The sequence below is a fragment of the Panthera onca genome, chromosome A3 (assembly GCF_046562875.1).
Source record: "Panthera onca isolate mPanOnc1 chromosome A3, mPanOnc1 haplotype 2, whole genome shotgun sequence".
Lineage (NCBI taxonomy): Eukaryota > Metazoa > Chordata > Mammalia > Carnivora > Felidae > Panthera > Panthera onca.
In genome coordinates, this window is record NC_138341.1 from 114,289,056 (window position 1) to 114,308,200 (window position 19,145).

Here is a 19,145-nt window from a genome sequence, read left to right on the forward strand (position 1 = left end):
CTTTGGCTGCACGAGGCCATCGTTCACCTCTCTGCCCTTCTCTCTCAGGCTGGTTCCCAGCACCACCATCCCGCACACCTTAGGGCCCTTTGATGCCTTCCAACAGTTAAACAAAAAAATCCCCAGTTTTTCTAGATTGTTCTCAGCAGGAGGGTTGGTCTGAAACAGGCTCACCTGCTACTGTTGCATTGAAGTGGAGTGACTATCCTTTGTTCTCAGTATTTCCTTTCTTAGGGAGCAGTTAGTGTGTTTCCTGTTGTTTTCTCCTCCCACCATTAATGATGCTTCAGTAAACATCTTTTCTGACTTAGAGATTATTTTCTCTGGATAGATTCTGAGTTAAAGGGGATTTCACCAATGTGGTTCCTTCTAAAAGAGTTGTGCCAGTTTGCACTGGCCTGTGTTCCAGAGCAGAGGAAGGCCTGTTTTCAAGAGGGGCTTATCCAGCAGCAGGAATGCCTTGAATGCCTGTCTTCTCAGTGCATAGCGGGGAAGTGGGGGGCTGGGCTGGCCCCAGCCATGACAGGGGGAGGCCACCCTTGAGAGTGGGGACACTCTGTTCTCCAGGAGCCCCAGCCGTGTGCTCCCCCACAGGTGGTGAGCGGCTGCCTGAGCAGCTTGGTGACAGTGTGGGAGATCACGACGGGCAGGAGGATGATGGAGTTCTGTGTGACTGGGGACCAGCACGTGGAGCTGACCACCATGTGCCTGGATGAATCAGAGCGGCGCCTCCTTACGGGTTTGTGCGACGGCACCATAAAGATGTGGAACTATGCCGTTGGCGAATGCCTGATGACCTTCCCCAACCCGGACCAGCTGGAGGTCGGTGTGGTGTGTCAGCGGTGCCCGGGGGGGTGCCTTGTGAGAAGCAAAGCGCACCTCTCATGACCCTGGGGGCGCGCTATCTTTTTATGCCTCTTTTTAAGGCTGTGCATATAGACAGCCTGGCTTCTTGCCTCCCTGAGCCTTTGTGTTCTTGCCTGTAAGGTGAAGGTAGGGAACAGTGCCTGTCCTTAATAAGGATTCTACGAGGGCTGGCTACCCTTGTTCTTTTAATTTGTTGGCACTCCTCACCCCAGGTATGAGAGCTTTGGATGGCATTTCCAACAGTGGGGCCCGGTGAGCCCCATGCTCACTCCTGTCTGGGAAACGCCGGGTCAAAGGGACAGGGTTATAAAGACAGTCTGTGGGTGTGGCATGGAGCAAAGCCAGCAGTCTCACTTTGGGACTTGAGCCCACTACTAACTCTTACGAAAGTCCTTGAACCAACTCAGAAGGAGCATTTGGCCAAGTAGCCAGGGATCTGAGTACTGGTGCGGATCCTATCAGTTATTTGACCTTCCCAGTTATCCCCCTGTTGAATGGCCATGGATCCCTACCCTGTCTATCTCCTCCGAGTCTATCAAGTGAAATCATGTGATGTGAGAGCGCTCTGAAAAACGTACGGTGGTATCACTAGAGAACTCTTATCATCGTGGAGAGGGTTGACTTCTTGCTCGGTATGATTAAGAAGACATTTGGGGCCCAGGGCCATTTTCTCTGAGGCACCTTAGGGCTCTGTTTTCTTTTATCGTCAACAGGTTAGCGGGATTGTCCACATGAACAAGGTGTTCTACGTGACAGGATGGAGTAAGAGAATCACTTGTTTCACGTGAGTGGCAAGGGTGTGTGTGGGGAGCTAAGGGCGGCTGACGGTTCTCTCTACTTTGGGTGGGTTCCCCTATTCCTAGCTTCACTCACTTTGGAAGTCAAGCAAGAAATTCATGGTGGGTAATGTCCCTTGCTTCATTTGCTCATCCATCCGTTTGTCCACCGTTCCTTGAGTATAACATGTCCTAGGCTTTGTGCTACATGCTGGGGGTGGGTATAAGCAAGAATGTGTCTCTATCTTCCTAGAGGGAGGCAGATGCTAACCAAATAACTTCATTTATAATGGTAAAGTCTGTTGAGTGCTGTGGGCAGGAAGAAGTACCGGTTTGATTTTTTTTAATATTTATTTTTGAGAGAAAGGCAGAGTGAGTAGGGGAGGGGCAGAGAGAGGGGAACAGAGGTTCTGAAGCGGGCTCCTTGCTGACAGCACAGAGCCTGATGTGGGGCTTGAACTCACAAACCGCGAGATCGTGAGCTGAGCTGAAGTCGGACGCTTAACCAACTGAGCCACCCAGGCACCCCAAAAGTATAGGTTTCTATGGGAAGGGAAGGGAAATCGGATTTAGTCTCAGGGGCAGTCAGGAAACGCTCATCTGAAGCTGTTGTGGGTGGAGTGGGATCTTCTCAATGAAGCAGCAAGGGACTTGGGGTGGGAGGAACATTCCAGGCAGAGGGAACAGAATGTGCAAGTCCTCTTCCTCTTCAGAGGGCCTTTCCAGGGCCATGGCTTCCCTGCTTTAATCCTTATTCAGCTGTCTGAATGGGGCGAATCTGTAAGATTAGTTGATGTCAAGCCCCTAGGACAGGGCCTTTGTAGTAGATACATGGTGGGTGCTTAGTGAATGAGGTCAACGGGGCAGAGCTTCCACCTGAGTGTCCTCTTCTGAGTCGCCGCCCGGAATCTAAAGGCCTCGGTGATCCCCCGACCCGGGGCGGCACTAAGGCGGAGCGCTCTGCCCTCCCGCCTCTGGCCCTGTGTGCAGGCTCCACGAGACCAAGCCGATGCTTCGGTGCCACCACTGGCAGAACTTCCACAAGGAAGATGTCCTGAGCATGGCCAAGTACCAGAACCAGTTCCTCGGGACCTCCTCCTACAACGGGGACGTCCTCCTCTGGAACGCCAACCTGTTCAAGCCCATCCTCAATTTCAACGCCTCTAAGAGCCCCTTGCCTTTGCTGCCCAAGAAGGTATGGTCAACAGGGGGCACCCCCCACTCTCTCTCAGCGGTGGGCCAGAGTCAGCTGTAGGGCCCGGGGGGTAGGAAGGACCCCCAGGAAGGAGAAGGGATGGGATGACTTCTTTTGCAGGAGGTTGGGAGCTGGGTAAGTGGGTGCTAGTTTCTATAATTATCCTCATTTGACAGACAAGGAAAGTGAGGCACAGAGAGGTTAAGCATCTTGCCTGAGGTTGCGCAGCCAAGAAGGGATAGGTCTGGACCCAGGTAGTCTGACTGCAGAGCCTGTGGACTGCTGGTCCTGTTCTGTCTAGTAGATGACTCTCTTCTTGAAGGCGGCTCACATCTTACCCATCACTATTATGCATTACCACTCTGGGCTCACCAGGCTCATGGTAGGGACTTAGGAAACCCACACCATCTCAGAATTACCCTATCTTTGTAGATCAAAGCTACAAGGGGACTTTGGGGTCACCTCATCCAAGAATTTTCCAAACATGCCATGGAGAAATTCTCTGAGGCTACTGCAGTGGCTCCTAAAGCAGTTCAGCTTTTTATCTATTTTACACTTCGGAGCTTCCCTTAAGATTAAAAAAACCCTCCAAAATGTTTGGAATCCACTCTCCATTTTACAGATGGGGAGACTGAGTCCCTCACGGGAGCAGTCTCCTGCCTGTGGGTACTCGGCGTTCGCGGTTGGACCAGGGACAGGGTTATAAGCTCTGGTTTGATGCCCCTAAGGGTACTCGGTTTCTAGGGAGCAAGCCCTGGGGTGCCTGGAGGGCCCTGCAGTGTTAGCATTAGGCCCAGGAAGCCCTGCATTTCCCTCTGGGACACTGCAGTGCCCTGAGGGCAGTTATCTCCCTGGCACAGATCCAAGAAGTGGACAACTCCCCGGCAGAGGGTTTCAGGTCCAGCAGGACCTATGCGGAGCCCAAGAAGTGGGCACACAAAGCCCCCACACAGCCCCCGGACCCCAGGGCCAAGACTGTGGCCAAAGCTCACCTACAGCGGAACGTGATGTCAGCTCCCCCAGTGATGAAACGCCCCAGAGACAGGGAGCCAGAGAGGCCCGTGCCCCTGCAGGTAGGAGCGGGAGCCGAACCAGGTGGCTTCGCTGTGTGTGTGTTTTCTTATACGGAGGCACTTTTTCCAGAGCCCCTTTAGGTCCCTCGGCTCCTTCTGAGCGCTGCAGCCAGGCGGGCCACCTCCCTGGTTAGGTTCATTTCATCCATCGCCCTCTGCTGCCTCCAGCCTGGGCACGGTCCCTTCCCAGAGCATGACCAATACCGGACCCCAGCGTCTACAAGCTTGGGGGCAGGACCTGGAGGGAAGACAATCCAGGGAACCTAGAGTCACAGGCTCGATCCTGGGCTACTTTCTCGGTCCTCCAGCGTGTGTGTCCTGCAGAGATGAGCCACTGGGACCCGCCAGCCTCCCCGCCCAAGCCTCATCTCCCTGGAGACCAAGCTCCAGAGGCCTGAGGCCTCAGCAGAGGCAGACTACTTCTCTTCTCTGAGCCCTCCTCTCTGCTCCAGGAGAGAGCAGAGCTTCACCCTCCCAGGCTTGACCGATGCTCTCATTTTGGGGGAGTAAGGAGATAGAGCAGGGTGGTTTGGCCTCTGACTCTCAGCAGTGGATACGGTATCTCTCGTGTGGGTCTGGGGTCAGAATACTTCAGCGATTGAAGTCCGATTCCTGTTCCTGGGAACTGAGGCTTGAGAGAGAAGCTCCACCTTCGAGACAGGCTCCACGTGATGCCTGTCCGGCGTAAGCAGTGCAGACCTAGATCCCACGTGGCCCGCTCTGCCGTAAGATGCACGCACTGTGCGTTCCTACAGGGACGCTCGGACCACCTCTGGAGTGTCAGGGTTGCGCCACCGCACGCACACTTTCCAGAACCATGAGTATGCGCTCCCCAGTCCTCCCCTTTGGCCAGGGTATCTCTTCCAGGACAAGGAGAGGGTTTCCCCAAAGGCAGACTGAAGTCTCTGCCCCGACAGAGGAAGCTCTTGGTTACTCAAAATGGAGACTCCCCAGCATGGGCGTGTCTTTATTGCAGGATCCATTAGACACCTGGCTGTCCCTTTCACAGGTCCGTGTGTTTACTGACAGGGGGCTGGGGTGCTCGTTCTTTCAGCATCTGCCTCTGGTCTCCCCCCACCGCCCCCGCCGCCTGCATGATGACTTGGGAGGCCCATTTTGCTTTCCAGAAACCTCTCAGTGCTGAAAGCCCTAAGCTGTTTAGAATACCCTATGGCAGACAGTCAGTTCTCAGAGATGCTCAAAGGAGAGGAGGGGAGTTCCAGAAGAAGGTTCTGCTGCAATCCAATGCATCGGTGGAGAAGGTGGGCCACGCTCAGGCAGGGTCTGGGGTATGAGCTGGGGTTGGGGGTGGGTGGGTGGGTCTGGGATCAATCAGGATGGGCTGGAAGGGGAGGGCCTATGAGCCTAACGGGCCAACCTGGTTCTCCCCGGGACCTGGAGAGGCATGGTGGAGGTGAAGGTACCACTCAGGACTCCGACTTCAGGGCCACTGTGTCTGGGGGAAGCTTCTTGAGTGTATGCATGGAGGAGGGTGCAGGGTTCCCCCCCGGTTGGTGGGCTGCCCTGGGATGTAGGAGAAGCAGCATTGTCAGAAGCCACTGTTAAAATGTTCTCCCGTGCTCTGGGAGGGTGTTTCGTACAATATGTGGGTGGGGTTTGGGTCATCTTTGTTCTTCTCCCTTCCTCCTGCACCTTTCCCCCTTCTGACCCTGGACGCCCCTCACTGTGCCGTCACCACTAGATGAAGTGACCACTCAGGCCCCTTCTAGCTTTGATGTGCAAACATAAGGTAATTTGGAGGCTCTCCGGGTTTCCTAAGACCCTACCAGGGGCCCAGTGAAAACCCAAATCATAGTTGTGTTAAGGTGTGGCAGCACCGTCCCCTTCCCCAGCTCCAGGGCGCCAGGGACTTGGGAATAGGGGGGGCAGTGCCGGCAGGGCTGGGTCCTGCGGTGGCGGAGTGGAGAGCTGCGAGCAGCTGGACAGTCTCTCCTCCAGGTTGCAAATGTGCTTTCCCCCTCTTTTAAAAAAGTGCCTTAGGGGCACCTGGCTGGCTTAGAGCATGCGACTCGTGATCTTGGGGTTGTGAGTTCGAGCCCCACATTGGGTGTAGAGATTACTTTTCAAAAACCTTTTTTTAAAAAACCTTTTAAAAGTAGCAATCCTAGCTGGTTAAAAAAAAAAAAAAAAAGTGGCAGCAGCCACACATTACCCAATAGTAGCAGCCCTAGTCACCGCTCGAATTGGTAGATTGGTTTAGCCTTCCTCTTTTTTTTTTTTCTTCTTCAGTGTTAAATTTGTCTACATGCTCACATCCTTTTTATTTTTAGACCAGTGATGTAAAATTATAGCTATGTCCTGCCATTTGCTTTTTAAAAATTTAACTACATGGCATGGATATGTTTCTGTATCAGTAATTTAGATCCAGCTTATTCTTTTGTTAACTTATCTTTTTTTTTTTTTTTTTGGTAACAGTTGCATAGTGCCCCATAATTTGCATGTATCACAGACTCTTAAGCCAGCCTTCTCTTGATAGACATGTAGGTTGGTTCCAGTTTTTAACTTTGAGCAGCTCTGCACGGAAAATCCTTGTGCAGATGCCCCTATGCGCTTGTGCGAGTGCATTCAAAGGGTGAATTCCTGGAACCAGGGTCGCTCAAAAGATCCCATCCCTTTCAGCCTCTGAGTCTGACCGAAGTAGATGACTCAAAGCCCAACCTTTGACTGTGACCTGGTCCCATCAGGGCCCAGACGGTTATTCATTGAGTGTTTTCCATGTGCCAGGCCCTGGGCAGGCAGCAGTGAATAACAACAGAAACAAAAACCTGTGCCCTCATGGAACTGCCATTGTAGTGGGGTGAGACAGACGATTAACTAGCTAGCAAAATAAATGGTAGGTCACAGGGTGAGCAAGTGCAGCAGAGAACCCAGAAAACCAAGGCGACGGTAGGGGGTGGCGTGGGAGGTAGAGAGGGCATAGCTATTTACATAGGGGGATCAGGGAAGGCTTCACAGAGGAGGGGACATTTTCACAGAGTTTGAAGCCTGCTGTCATTTGGAAGGCTGGTGACCCTGGCAGAGGGAGCAGCAGGCACAAAGGCCCTCACAGAAGAGCTTATTTGGAATGTTCAAGAAAGAGCAGCACTTCTCTCTCTCTAATTAGGAAGTAGTACATGTCCTTCACTTAAAATGAAAAATTCAAGCCTTATAGGGGTGTCTAAAGTAAAACAATGACTTACCTTCTTCCCCCGTCTCCAGGGGTAACTAGTGTTAAGGTGTGTTGTAGCCTTGTAGACATTTTTCTGTGCATACGCAAGTATATACATGTACGAATGTGTATATGTACCTCTAAATATTTTTTCACCAAATAGCATCAGATTATACATACACTACTCTGCCATTTGCTCTTTTTCACCCAACACCTCATGGCATCTCTCCCTGCCAGTGGTTGGGAGGCCACGGCCCCTCTCTTAGCAGCCGCGTGGTATTTTGGTGTATGTGGTACCTATCCAGACGGCCTGCTCTCGCTGGTAGAAGGTTAGATTGCTAGGTTTTGCCTTTATAGCTCACATTGCCGTGGACATCTTTGTACACGAATTTGTTAGCTCTCTTGTCTATTTCCCAGGATTAGAAATGCACTCTTAGGAAGCTTTTGATACGTTGTGTTATATTCCAGCCTATTAATAATATCAGAGTAGTTAATACTTACTGAGCTCTTAGTATCTGCTAGATGTGAGCCTCAACATTTACATGAATTATTTTTCTCTCTCTCAAACAGCCCGGGTGGGTGTGTACTATTATTATTTCCATTTTGTGGATAAAGAGACTGGGGCTCAATGAGGTGAAGTGACCTGCCCAAGATTCTCACTGTCAGAAAACGGCTGAGCCAAGGCCTGATTCCAGATCTCTTTGTTTGCAAAGTCTGCATCCTTGACTATTTGTGCTGTTACTGTTGGCAATTCCTTGGCTTTTTGTAATCTGGCCTGGTGATCTGAGTGTAATAGGATTTGTATCATGAATCTTGACAGGATCTTTGGAGATTATATGCAAAGGACTGAATGTCTATTGGTGAAATTCCAGGTACTATGGCTGGTGTGTGTGTGGGGGGGGGGGCAGGGGGGCTGGCAGTCATGTCTAAGGCTGGCCTGCTTCTTTTTTAAATATAATTTATTGTAAAATTGGCTAATGTACAGAGTGTAAAGTGTGCTCTTGGTTTTTGGGGTAGATTCCCATGGTTTATCACTTACATACAACACCCAGTACTCATCCAACAAGTGCCCTTCTCCTCAATACCCATCGCCCATTTTCCCCTCTCCCCTAACCCCCTTCAACCCTCAGTTTGTTCTCTGTATTTAAGAGGCTCTTATGGTTTGCCTCCCTCCCTCTCTGTTTGTAACTATTTTTTCCCCTTCCCTTCCCCCATGGTCTTCTGTTAAGTTTCTCAAGATCCACATATGAGTGAAAACATATGATATCTGTCTTTCTCTGGCTGACTTACTTCACTTAGCATAATACCTTCCAGTTGCATCCGTGTTGCTGCAAATGGCATGATTTCATTCTTTCTCATTGTCAAGTAGTGTTCCATTGTACATATAAACCACATCTTCTTTATCCATTCGTCAGTTGATGGACATTTAGGCTCTTTCCATAATTTGGCTATGGTTGAAAGTACTGCTATAAACATTGGGGTACAAGTGTCCTTATGCATCAGCACTCCTGTATCCCTTGGGTAAATTCCTAGCAGTGCTATTCCTGGGTCGTAGGGTAGTTCTATTTTTAATTTTTTGAGGAACCTCCACCCTGTTTTCCAGAGCGGCTGCACCAGTTTGCATTCTCACCAACAGTGCAAGAGGCTTCCCGTTTCTCCACATCCTCGCCAGCATCTATTGTTTCCTGATGCTGACTCTCCTTCCTGGCTTCCAAATACTCTGTCTTCCACCCCCATTGTTTCCTAAGCAGCAAAGTCCTTTCCCTCTGGGTTACTGGGTGGTAGACCGTGGAACTTCTCAGGATGGTGTCCTGGAGAGGGTCCAGAGCTCCTAGGTCACCCTCAGTCCCAGCCTTTCCTTAGTGGATGAGAGAGAGGGTGGACTGGGGCAAGGACTCCTGGGGGAGTCTTACCTGTCAGGTCTCCTTTGCCACTGTTTCTGTCTGGCCATGTCCGAAGACTGTGGGGTATGGCAGATAAGGGCATGTGGAAGGAGACAGGAAATAGATCCAGGCACAGCCGTGTCTCTTACCATCTGTGGATGAACCCCAGTCCTTGGCCCTTTCCTTAGTGGTAAAGGACCAGATAGGTGGGGAGTGGCAAATCCCTCTGAAAGACATGGGTAGCTTCAGCTTCTTCTGAAGCGGTCTCCGGGCAGACCTTTAGTCCCCCTGCACTTGAGAACTGTCTGAGACCACTGGGTGGAGTGAGACTGGAATGTCCAACCTCAGTCCGGAAGCTCTTTCCAAAGTGGGCAGGAGACTATCTTTGAGGCTTCAGGGGCCAGGTGCAGAGTGCAAAAGGCATAGTGTTGGTTACCTGCCTTCCGACCACACGGATCCCGCTCCATCCTGTCCAGGGTGGGGTATCCTACTGTGCCCCTCTTCACTGTGCCCACTCCTGATCACTGGCCGCACAGCCCCGACTGTGTGCTCTCTCAGGCCCACGGCCCTCTCTGAGCCTGCAAAGGTCCCTCCCCATCACGCACCTTCAGCCTGCCCATTCAAGCTGTCCCAGGGCTGGTGCAGAAAGGATTGGGAAGGAAGCTTCAGTTTTCCCCAGTTCAGAAATGGGAGATCTTTGTGGCACATCATTTTGGTGAATCCTGTGTAGCTATGAGGAGTCACATTTTAAGAGAATACTTGATCTAGAGTATGACAAAATTTACTTTAACAGTGATAATGACAATGATAAAAAAATTAAGTGTGCACCTTTGAGAGTTTTAAAAAATGTTTGTTTATTTATTTATTGTATTTATTTATTTAGAGAGAGTGTGCACAAGCAGGGAAGGGGCAGAGAGAGAGGGAAACACAGAATCTGAAATAGGCCCCAGGCTCTGAGCTGTCAGAAGCTGTCAGCAGAGAGCCTGACACAGAGCTCAAACAGTGAGATTGTGACCTGAGCCGAAGTCGGACACTTAACTGAGCCACCCAAGCACTCCAAGATTTATTTTTATATGCCTATATCTCGATCTATTGATAGATCTATCCCGCTATAGATACACACACACACACACACACACACACACACACACACACACACACACAGAGAGAGAGAGGTATGGTGCAAGCGGAGGATGGGCAGAGAAAGAGGGAGACATAATCCCAAGCAGACTCCACATTGTCAGCGTAGAGCCGGATCTGGGGCTCGAACACACAAACCGCGAGATCATGACCTGAGCTGAAATCAAGAGTTGAACGCTTAACCGACTGAGCCAAACAGCGCCCCCTGGTTTTGTTTTTCTTAAACAAGACTGGGAGCATTTGAGACTGTAGTTCAGCTGTTGGATTTTTTTTTTTTTTAATCTAACAATGTAGAGCGGACAACCTTTGCTGTCAATACATATAAATCCATCTACTTCATTCTTGTTAATGGCTTCATAGAGAAGGCCAATCTATGCTTTTTTGAGCCTAAAACTTACACAATTTGGTTGGCACATTTGTGGAAAATAACACAAAATTATGAATAAAAAATGAGATACAAAAGTGAAAATTTACTTAAAATGAGAAAAGAAATGACAAATTTCTTTTTCTTTTTTTCTTTTTTTGAGAGGCTGCACTTTGAATACTTTTTATTTCCTTCTTCACCCTATGTCCTCCCTCCTCCAGTCTGGAAATACAGCAGCAGGGAGCTGTGATAAGATTTTTAAAATTTACTCTCAAGTTCATGAAACTCCAAAATATTTACATCATTTAGTCATTTATAGATTTGTGTATGTAAAGTCTTTCAGAGGAGATACTTTTTAAGAAATTATTCCTAGAACTATTGTTATTATTATTATTATTATTTCTTGATATAGAGATCAATGTGGTTACATTTTATTTAGAAATTTTTCTTTCTTTCTTTCTTTCTTTGAATCTAAGTTAGTTAAGATATATTATAATAATGATTTCAAGAATAGAATTTAGCAATTCATGGGGCACCTGGGTTGCTCAGTTGATTAAGAGTCCAACTTCGGCTCAGGTCATGATCTCACGGCTTGTGAGTTCGAGCTGCACATGGGGCTCTGTGCTGACAGCTCAGAGCCTGGAGCCTGCTTCGGATTTTGTGTCTCCCTCTGTTTCTGCCCCTCCCCCACTCGTGCTCTGTTTCTCTCTCTCTCAAAAATAAACATTAACAAAAAAACAAATACCTTAAAAAAATTTAGTGATTCGTCAACATCTGTTGTTGCCCGAGTTGTTAATGTTAGCCATTCTGACAGGTGTGAGGTGGTATCTCACTGGTTTTGATTTGTATTTCCCTGATGATGAGTGATGTGGAACATTTTTTTCATGTGTCTGTTAGCCATCTGGATGAGAAAGGACAATAAATTTTAAAACTTACAGCTGACAATTATAAGTCTCCACAAGTTGCTAATTCTTCCCAGGACCTTGGAAGGGCCTTGAACTTGACCTTGAACTTTGCCTTAAGCTTTATGAACTTCACTGGTAAATCTGCCCCTGGCTGTGGTATATTTCTTTGGATTCACTATAATTTATTTAATGAATGCCCAGTTGATTAGACATTTAAGTTGTTCCTAGTTTTTTGCTATTATAAACAAAGGTGTGATTGAAATCCTTATAGATTTATCTGTGCAGTTATGCTAGATTTTCCATAAGTATGGTTGATGGCTCACCGAGTGAGCACAGTTTACATTTCAATGGACGAAGCCATTTTGCTCTCCAAGAAGACTTCCCTCCAACAGTGTGTGAGTCTGCCCTTGTTCTTACACTAAGCCAGGAATGGATATTAGCCTTTTCTTAATTCCTGCCAGTCTGGCAGGTGGAAATTAAAAAAGTTCTTTTGATTATTCGTAATATTGAGCTTTCTATATGTTCGTTAGACATTTGTATTTCTTCCATGAATTAAACATCCATTTATATCCCTTGTCTATTCTTTTTTGCATTAATTTATTAGAGCTCCTTAGATGTGCTTTGGAAAGTGAATCCTTTGCTGTTGTGTATTGCAGATATTTTCACCTCATCTGTCTTTGTGATGTCACACTGAAGTTTTAGTCTTTATCTAGCCATCTTTGTTATTTTCCTTTGTGACAAGAGAGAAAGGCATTGTTTATCCCAAGATCACAGAAACATTTGTTATATTTTCTTCTAGACATTTATAATTATATATTTATTGAGTCATCTTCTTGTCCCATCTAAGTAGTTTTGTGTATGGTGTGATATATGAATCTAAAACTGTTTTTCTAAATTGATAGCCAGTTGTTCAAATGCCATTTATTACATAGTTTATCTTTTCTCCACTGGCTTGAAATTCTATCATTCTTATATAATATTAGAGTCTTCTATAATCTATTTCTGGGATCTCTCTAATTCCATTGGTATTTTCGTCTATTCTTGCATGTATGTTTAATAATTAAAAAATATAATGAAAGTCTTTACAGACGGTGCATTAGGGGCGCCTGGGTGGCTCAGTCAGTGAAGTGTCCAACTTAGGCTCAGGTCATGATCGCACCGTCCGTGAGTTCAAGCCCCACGTCGGGCTCTGTGCTGACAGCTCAGAGGCTGGAGCCTGCTTCGGATTCTGTGTTTCCCTCTCTCTGCCTCTTCCCCACTCATGCTCTCTCTCTCTCTCTCTCTCTCTCTCAAAAATAAAATAAAAACATTAAAAAAAGAGACATTGCATTAAAATCTTCATGGTGATTATTTCTGGATATTGGCATTTTGTGGGTGATTTAAGTTTCTTCTCGTTTGTGCCGTCCACGTTTTGTACTGCGTGCAAGTACACTTGCATAAAATGGGGGAAATGCTTGTCCTTTGTCTTTGGTTTAGGGACTCCTGGTTCTGTGACCCTGGCATTTGGGCCAACAGGAAGTAGGTTAAGCATTTTGTTTTGGACATTGTTTTGGACATTGTTTTGTGACAATCAGGATATTTCAGAATTTTTGCTGTCGGTGACATGTTTTGGGGACACATAAGCCACCACACTGTAATTTCTGATATAGCAGGAATGGATATTCCTGATATAGCAGGAATTCTGATATAGCCTCCAATTTCCCCCGTCTGGTCTGATTCACTCTACTGCCTGTGCTCTCTGCCTCACGTAGGATGGGGGCCAGGAGAGCAGCTCTCTTCTCATGCCAGCCATGCATGATAGCTGTCCGCCCCCATCACCCCTGCCTGGGCCACAGAGTGACATGTAAGGTGAAAGTGAGCAGAGGGGGGAATTAACAAAAGGCATGATCACAACAAGACTTGAGTGAGAATTTGGTTAAGATGCTTTCTTGGCAGTTGGCTGGAAAATATGGCATCTTACCATAGACGTATATGAAGGAGAACGACTGTGTTCTTCAAATCGCTTTGAGTGGAGTTACAGGTCTTAGAAACTCTTCTTTGAGTCTTGGGGTGCATCAGATTTGTATGTCTTTATTCAACAAATCTTCATTGATCATGTAGCATGTGTCAGACACGACTGTAGTTGCTAAAGATAAAAGAGTGAACAAAAAAGACACGAATTCCTCCCCTCAAGGAGCTCACAGTGCAGCCAATATTCGTTACCAGCTACGTAGGAAGAGTGGAGGATCATCACCATCCTCACTGGGCATCTAGGAAATTGGGGGAGCAGGGGCGGGGTGACTTGCCTGAGCCCCTCAGCACCGTGTAACAATGGCCAGGGTGAGTCCCGGCTCACAGCACTGCTGAGCTGGCCCGCCTCTCTCACACAGATCATCTTCCTGCAGACCAGGCCTCGCCTGCCACACACAGCCACCCTGCTGAGCAGCTGCGTGGATGGCCACATCTATGCCTGGTCCATCCATGGAGGCGGAGGTCTGCTCGGGAAGTTCCCTGTGGACTTCGAAGACAAGGGGGATGTGGTTGTGGGAGCCATGGCCACTGATGAAAAAGACTTGATCCTCGTCACAGGGGATTGTAAAGGATACATCAAGGTGAGGAGGAACTGGCTTGAGATTGAGGGGGCGGCGTCAGCCAAGCTCCGGCCACCTCTTTACTAAATGTGGCGCTAGCCTAGTCTCTGCTCCCTCTGGGTACTGGTTTCATTTGTGAAACAGTGGGCAGTAAAAGTCCTCTTCTGCTCTGGTGTGCCCAGGAAATGAGTGAGAATGTGGTTCCAAAAGGCCCTCCAAGAAGCCTCTCCCGGTGGGTCCCCTATTCCATCGTTCTCTTCCTACAACTCCCTCACCCCCCAGCTGTGCATCTCTCTATGAACAGGGGTCTCAGCAGCCAACTTCGTAATTTATGGTGAGCCATGGGGCAAGAATGTCTTGTCCTTGGGCCAGTCACACCCTCTCTGCCTGCCGGCTAATAGGTCTGGCCTACAAGTTCCCTTGGACCCCTTCTGACCTGAGTGTCTGGGTATCTCAGAGGTGTGAGAACTGCCCCACTCACACCTCAGAGTGAAGACAAGTAGTTTGGGAGGGGCCCACAGCATCAGTTGGTGTTGGTGTCAAGGGATGCTGGGCCACTAACCCACATTTTGTGCCTAGATCTGGGACATCAAAGATTATTGCACATTCAGTGACAAGTGTCCACTTCAACCCAATGGAACAAGCAAGTTCCAGTTCTTAATTCCTGAACGGGTCCAGATCAACCTTCCACACTACATCCCCTTGAAGGAGAAGGAGGTAGGAAGACTCTGGGGGACTCTGAACCCCACTAATGATCTGGGGCCATGGCTCTCTTCCTGAGATTCTGAGTCTTTCGTGTTTCTTGTTCAATGTTGTCTGGTTGATGTGGAAACATTTTTGTTAGCCAGAAGTCACCATGAACCAGTCAAACACAAGTATACACACCTGCATACACATGCATACACACACACACACACACACACACACACACACACACACACACACACACCACTTCTATGGGCTTTAATCTTTGTGATGAAGGCCCTGGACTCATGAATTCGTTTTAAGATAATGAAAATGTTTATGTATTTTCTTGAGTAGGTAATATATTTACATAGTCAAAAATCACTTGATATTTCCCTAATGAATAATGAAGCTAAGAACCTTTTCCTTAGTTATCAAGAAAATGCAAATTAAAACCACAATGTGATACCACGATATACCTACCAGGATGACTAAAACTAAAAAGACAGGCAATACCAAATGTTGGCAAGGATGTAGATCAACTGGAATTTCCATTGCTGGCAGGAATGTAGATTGGTGTAATCACTTTGGGGAACTGTTTGGTAGTTCCCACTAGAACTGAATATGTGTCTACACTATGATCCAGCAATTCCACTGCTAGGTTTATATCCAAGAGAAGCCTGTGCTCTAAAAGATAATGAATAAGAACATTGATATAATTACCATTTGCAATAACTCTGCATTTGAAACAACCCAAATGCCCATCAGTGTAGAGTGAAATATAAATTGTGCTATACACACCATATAGAATAATACCCAGCATTAGAAATGAATGGTTTGTAACTATTGATTACAAAATGGGTAATTATTTGAACAAAGTAGGTTAAAGAAGTCAGACATGAAAGAGTATATATTGTAAGTTTTATAGTTCTATCTATATAAAGTACGAAAACAGACAAAACAAACATACCCTATTAGAAGTGATTATCTTTGTGTGGGCATGGATTGGTCGGAAGGAGCCATGAGGGAGACTTCTGGTGGATGGACAATGTTCTGTTTCATAATCTGGGTCTGGTCATACAGCTGTGTTCAGTTTGTGAAAGTTTATTCGTTACATTTATGATATGTACACTTTTCTATATGTATGTTATACACTAGTGAAGATTTTAAAAACTCAGGGTGGCAAAAGGCCTGTAGTAAGGACTCTTAGTCCTACACCTATTCCCCACTGCCCAAAACCAAGAAAAACTTCTTGTTCCACTTCTGCTGATTTTTGGTTATTCTTCCAGTGTTTATTTATGCAAACAGAAATGTGTAAAGTTCTCTCCTTGTTTTTACATGAAGGTAGCATGTCATTTACACTGGTGCTCACCTTGTTTTTCTTATTCCATAATATATCTTGGAGATCTTTGCATATGAGTACATTATTCTTTATAGCTGTGTAGTAAACCATAGGACATGTTATTGATATAATTTCCTTTGAAGGGAAATTGAGGTTGTTTTCAATCTTTTGTTCTTAACAAAGGTGAAGAGTGAATGTTGTTTCATATGTGTGAAAAATATGCCTGAAGGATAAATTCCTGGAAGTGGGATTTCTAGATTAAAGGGTTGTATGCATTTGCAGTTCTGATAGCCATCTTGCAGTCTTAGGTGCTTTTTGAATCTCTGCACAAAGATATTATGTCTAGTCTGGTTTTAGTAAGAAGAAAATGTCACTGCATTCAAATCTGTTGGGAGTAAGTCACCCATGGGTTCACTATATGAGGAATCTGTAATGTTGATATAATCGTTATATTAACAACAATGCGTGTCATTTATTTACTGCTTAATGTGTTTCAAGAATTGTGATAAGTGCTTTTATGTGTTCTCTCACTGATTCTCCATAATTGCTCTGGGAGAGAGATGCTACTTTTCAGATGAGGAAGATAAAACTGAAGAGCTGGAGGGACCTAAGTTCACACAACTGCCAGTGTTGGACCTGGGCGTAAACTCAAGTCTGACTCCAGAATCTGTGCTCCCGACCATCTGCACTTAGTGTCATAATGATATATTTTAAACAAATTGGGATTATACTGTATGTAACTAGAATTTTCTATATTATCAAACATTCTTGAAAATCAGACTTTCTAATGATGAAGTAATATTTCACTGTATAGAGGTACAATCATTTATTTAACTTATTGTCAGACATTAGAACAGTTTTTAATTTTTCATTATCAAAAAAAATGATAGAAAATGGATAAATTCTTAGATATGAACTACCAGAATGGGCTCAAAATGAAATAGAAAATTTAAAGAAATAGAAAACTTGAATATCACAAGAGATCGAACTAGTAATAAAGCTTCCCACAAAGAAAAGCCCAGGTACAGATGACTTTACTAGTGAACTCTACCAAATAATTAAAGAAGAATTCATGTCAATTCTTCAAGAATTCTTGCCAAAGAGTTTTCTATGAGGCCATGTTACCTTGATAACCTAACCAGACAAGGACATCACAAGAAAGTAAAACTATAGGCCAATATCTCTTATGAATACAGATGCAAATGCCATCAATAAAACACTAGAAAATTGAATCCAGCAACATATGAAAAGGATTACACATCATGACCAAGTGAGGCTTATCCCAGGAATGCAAGGTTGGTTTAATATCCAAAATCAATTAATGTAATACACCATATTAAGTGAATAAAGAACAAAAGACACATAATCATCTCAATAAATACAGAAACAGCATTTGACAAAATGCAACACCCTTTCCTGATAAAAGCGCTCAATTAACAAGGAGTAGAAGGGAACTTCCTCAACTACTAATGTTTTACTGGAAGGGCAAGTAGGCAAGAAAATGAAATAAAAGGCATCCAGCTTATAATAGCATCAAAAAGAATAAAATATTTAGGAATGAATTTACAAAAGTAGTACAAAACGTGTGCTATTAAAACTACAAAACACTGTTGAAAGAAATCGAAGACAACCTAAATAAATGGAAAGATATCCCATGTTCATGGATTGGAAGATTTAATCTTGTTAATATAACAATATTTTCCAAATTAATTCAGTGTAATCTATCAATCCCCACTCCTTATTTTGCAGAAATTGACAAGCTGATCCTAAAATTCATATGGAAATGCAAATGTCCTAGAACAGTCCAAAAATCTTGAAAAAAGAGTTGGAAAACTCACATTTCCCAATTTCAAAACTTACTGCAAAGCTACAGTGAAAATAGTGTGGTGCTAGCATTAGCATAGACATATAGGTCAATAAAATAGAATTAAGAGTGGAAAAATAAACTGTCAAATTTCTGATCAATTTATTTTTGACAGAGGTACCAAAACAATCAAATGGAGGAAAGAATAATTGTTTAAATGTTTTTAAATCTATTTTTGAGAGAGAGAGAGAGAGAGAGAGAGAGAGAGAGAGAGAGAGAGAACGCAAGTAGGGGAGGAGCAAAGAGAGAGGGAGACAGGAGACAAAATCGCAGACAGACTCCATGCTGTCAGTGCAGGGCCTGATGTGGGGCTCAAATTCACGAACAGTGAGATCATGACCTGAGCTACAATCAAGAGTTGGATGCTTAACCGACTGAGCCACCCAGGGGCCCCAGAAAGAATAATCTTTTTAAACAAATTGTGCTGGGAAAACTGGATATCCACAGCAAAGAATGAACACACAACATAAAGGAAAACATACTTTACTTCATAAATTAACTTTCAGTGGTCATGGACCTAAATGGAAGAGTTAAAATTATAAGACTCTTAGAAGAAAGCATAGGGAGATATCTGCATGACTTTGGGTTAGGCAATATATTTTTTAATTTTTTTAATGTTTATTTGAGAGAGAGAGGGAGAGAGAGCAGAGGAGGGGCAGAGAGAGAGGGAGACACAGAATTCGAAGTGGGCTGCAGCTTCTGAGCTGTCAGCACAGAGCCCAATGTGGGGCTGGAAGAGCCATGAGATCATGACCTGAGGCTAAGTCAGAGGCTTAACTGACTGAGCCACCCAGGTGCAAGGGTTAGGCAATATTTCTTTTTTTTTTAATTTTTTTTTAACTTTTATTTTATTTTTGAGACAGAGAGAGACAGCATGAACGGGGAGGGCCAGAGAGAGAGGGAGACACAGAATCTGAAATAGGCTCCAGGGTCTGAGCTGTCAGCACAGAGTCCGACGTGGGGCTCGAACTCATGGACCGCGAGATCATGACCTGAGCCGAAGTTGGACGCTTAACTGGCTGAGCCACCCAGGCGCCCCAATATTTCTTAAATATGACATCAAAAACACAAACAACAAAACAAACAAATAAATTGAATTTTGTCAAATTTAAAAACTTTTGGCCTACAAAAGACACCATATAAGAAAGTGAAAAGATGACATATAGAATGGGAGAAAATATTTGCAAATAATGTACATGATAAGAAACTAGTATCCAGAATATTCAAAGAAATCTTACACATCAACAATAAAAAGACAAATTACCCAGTTAAAAATGGGCAAAGAATCTAAATAGACATTTCTTCAAGAAGAT

General features: G+C 45.4%; 1 protein-coding gene across 6 annotated transcripts in view; it reads left to right on the forward strand.

Annotated features, from left to right (window-relative positions):
• The window catches only part of EFCAB8 (EF-hand calcium binding domain 8), a 66,527-nt gene that overhangs the window by 37,154 nt on the left and 10,228 nt on the right, over positions 1-19,145 (forward strand). For 5 of the 6 annotated variants that reach the window (XM_060615475.3, XM_060615486.3, XM_078444152.2 and 2 more), the window contains 7 exons: positions 595-822; positions 1,581-1,651; positions 2,634-2,838; positions 3,699-3,911; positions 5,039-5,173; positions 13,742-13,963; positions 14,522-14,659. In XM_060615475.3, the coding sequence (XP_060471458.3) occupies positions 595-822; positions 1,581-1,651; positions 2,634-2,838; positions 3,699-3,911; positions 5,039-5,173; positions 13,742-13,963; positions 14,522-14,659 (1,212 nt within the window). The remainder of the gene's footprint in view (positions 1-594; positions 823-1,580; positions 1,652-2,633; positions 2,839-3,698; positions 3,912-5,038; positions 5,174-13,741; positions 13,964-14,521; positions 14,660-19,145) is intronic. The other variant, XM_078444153.2, reaches the window with a different exon arrangement.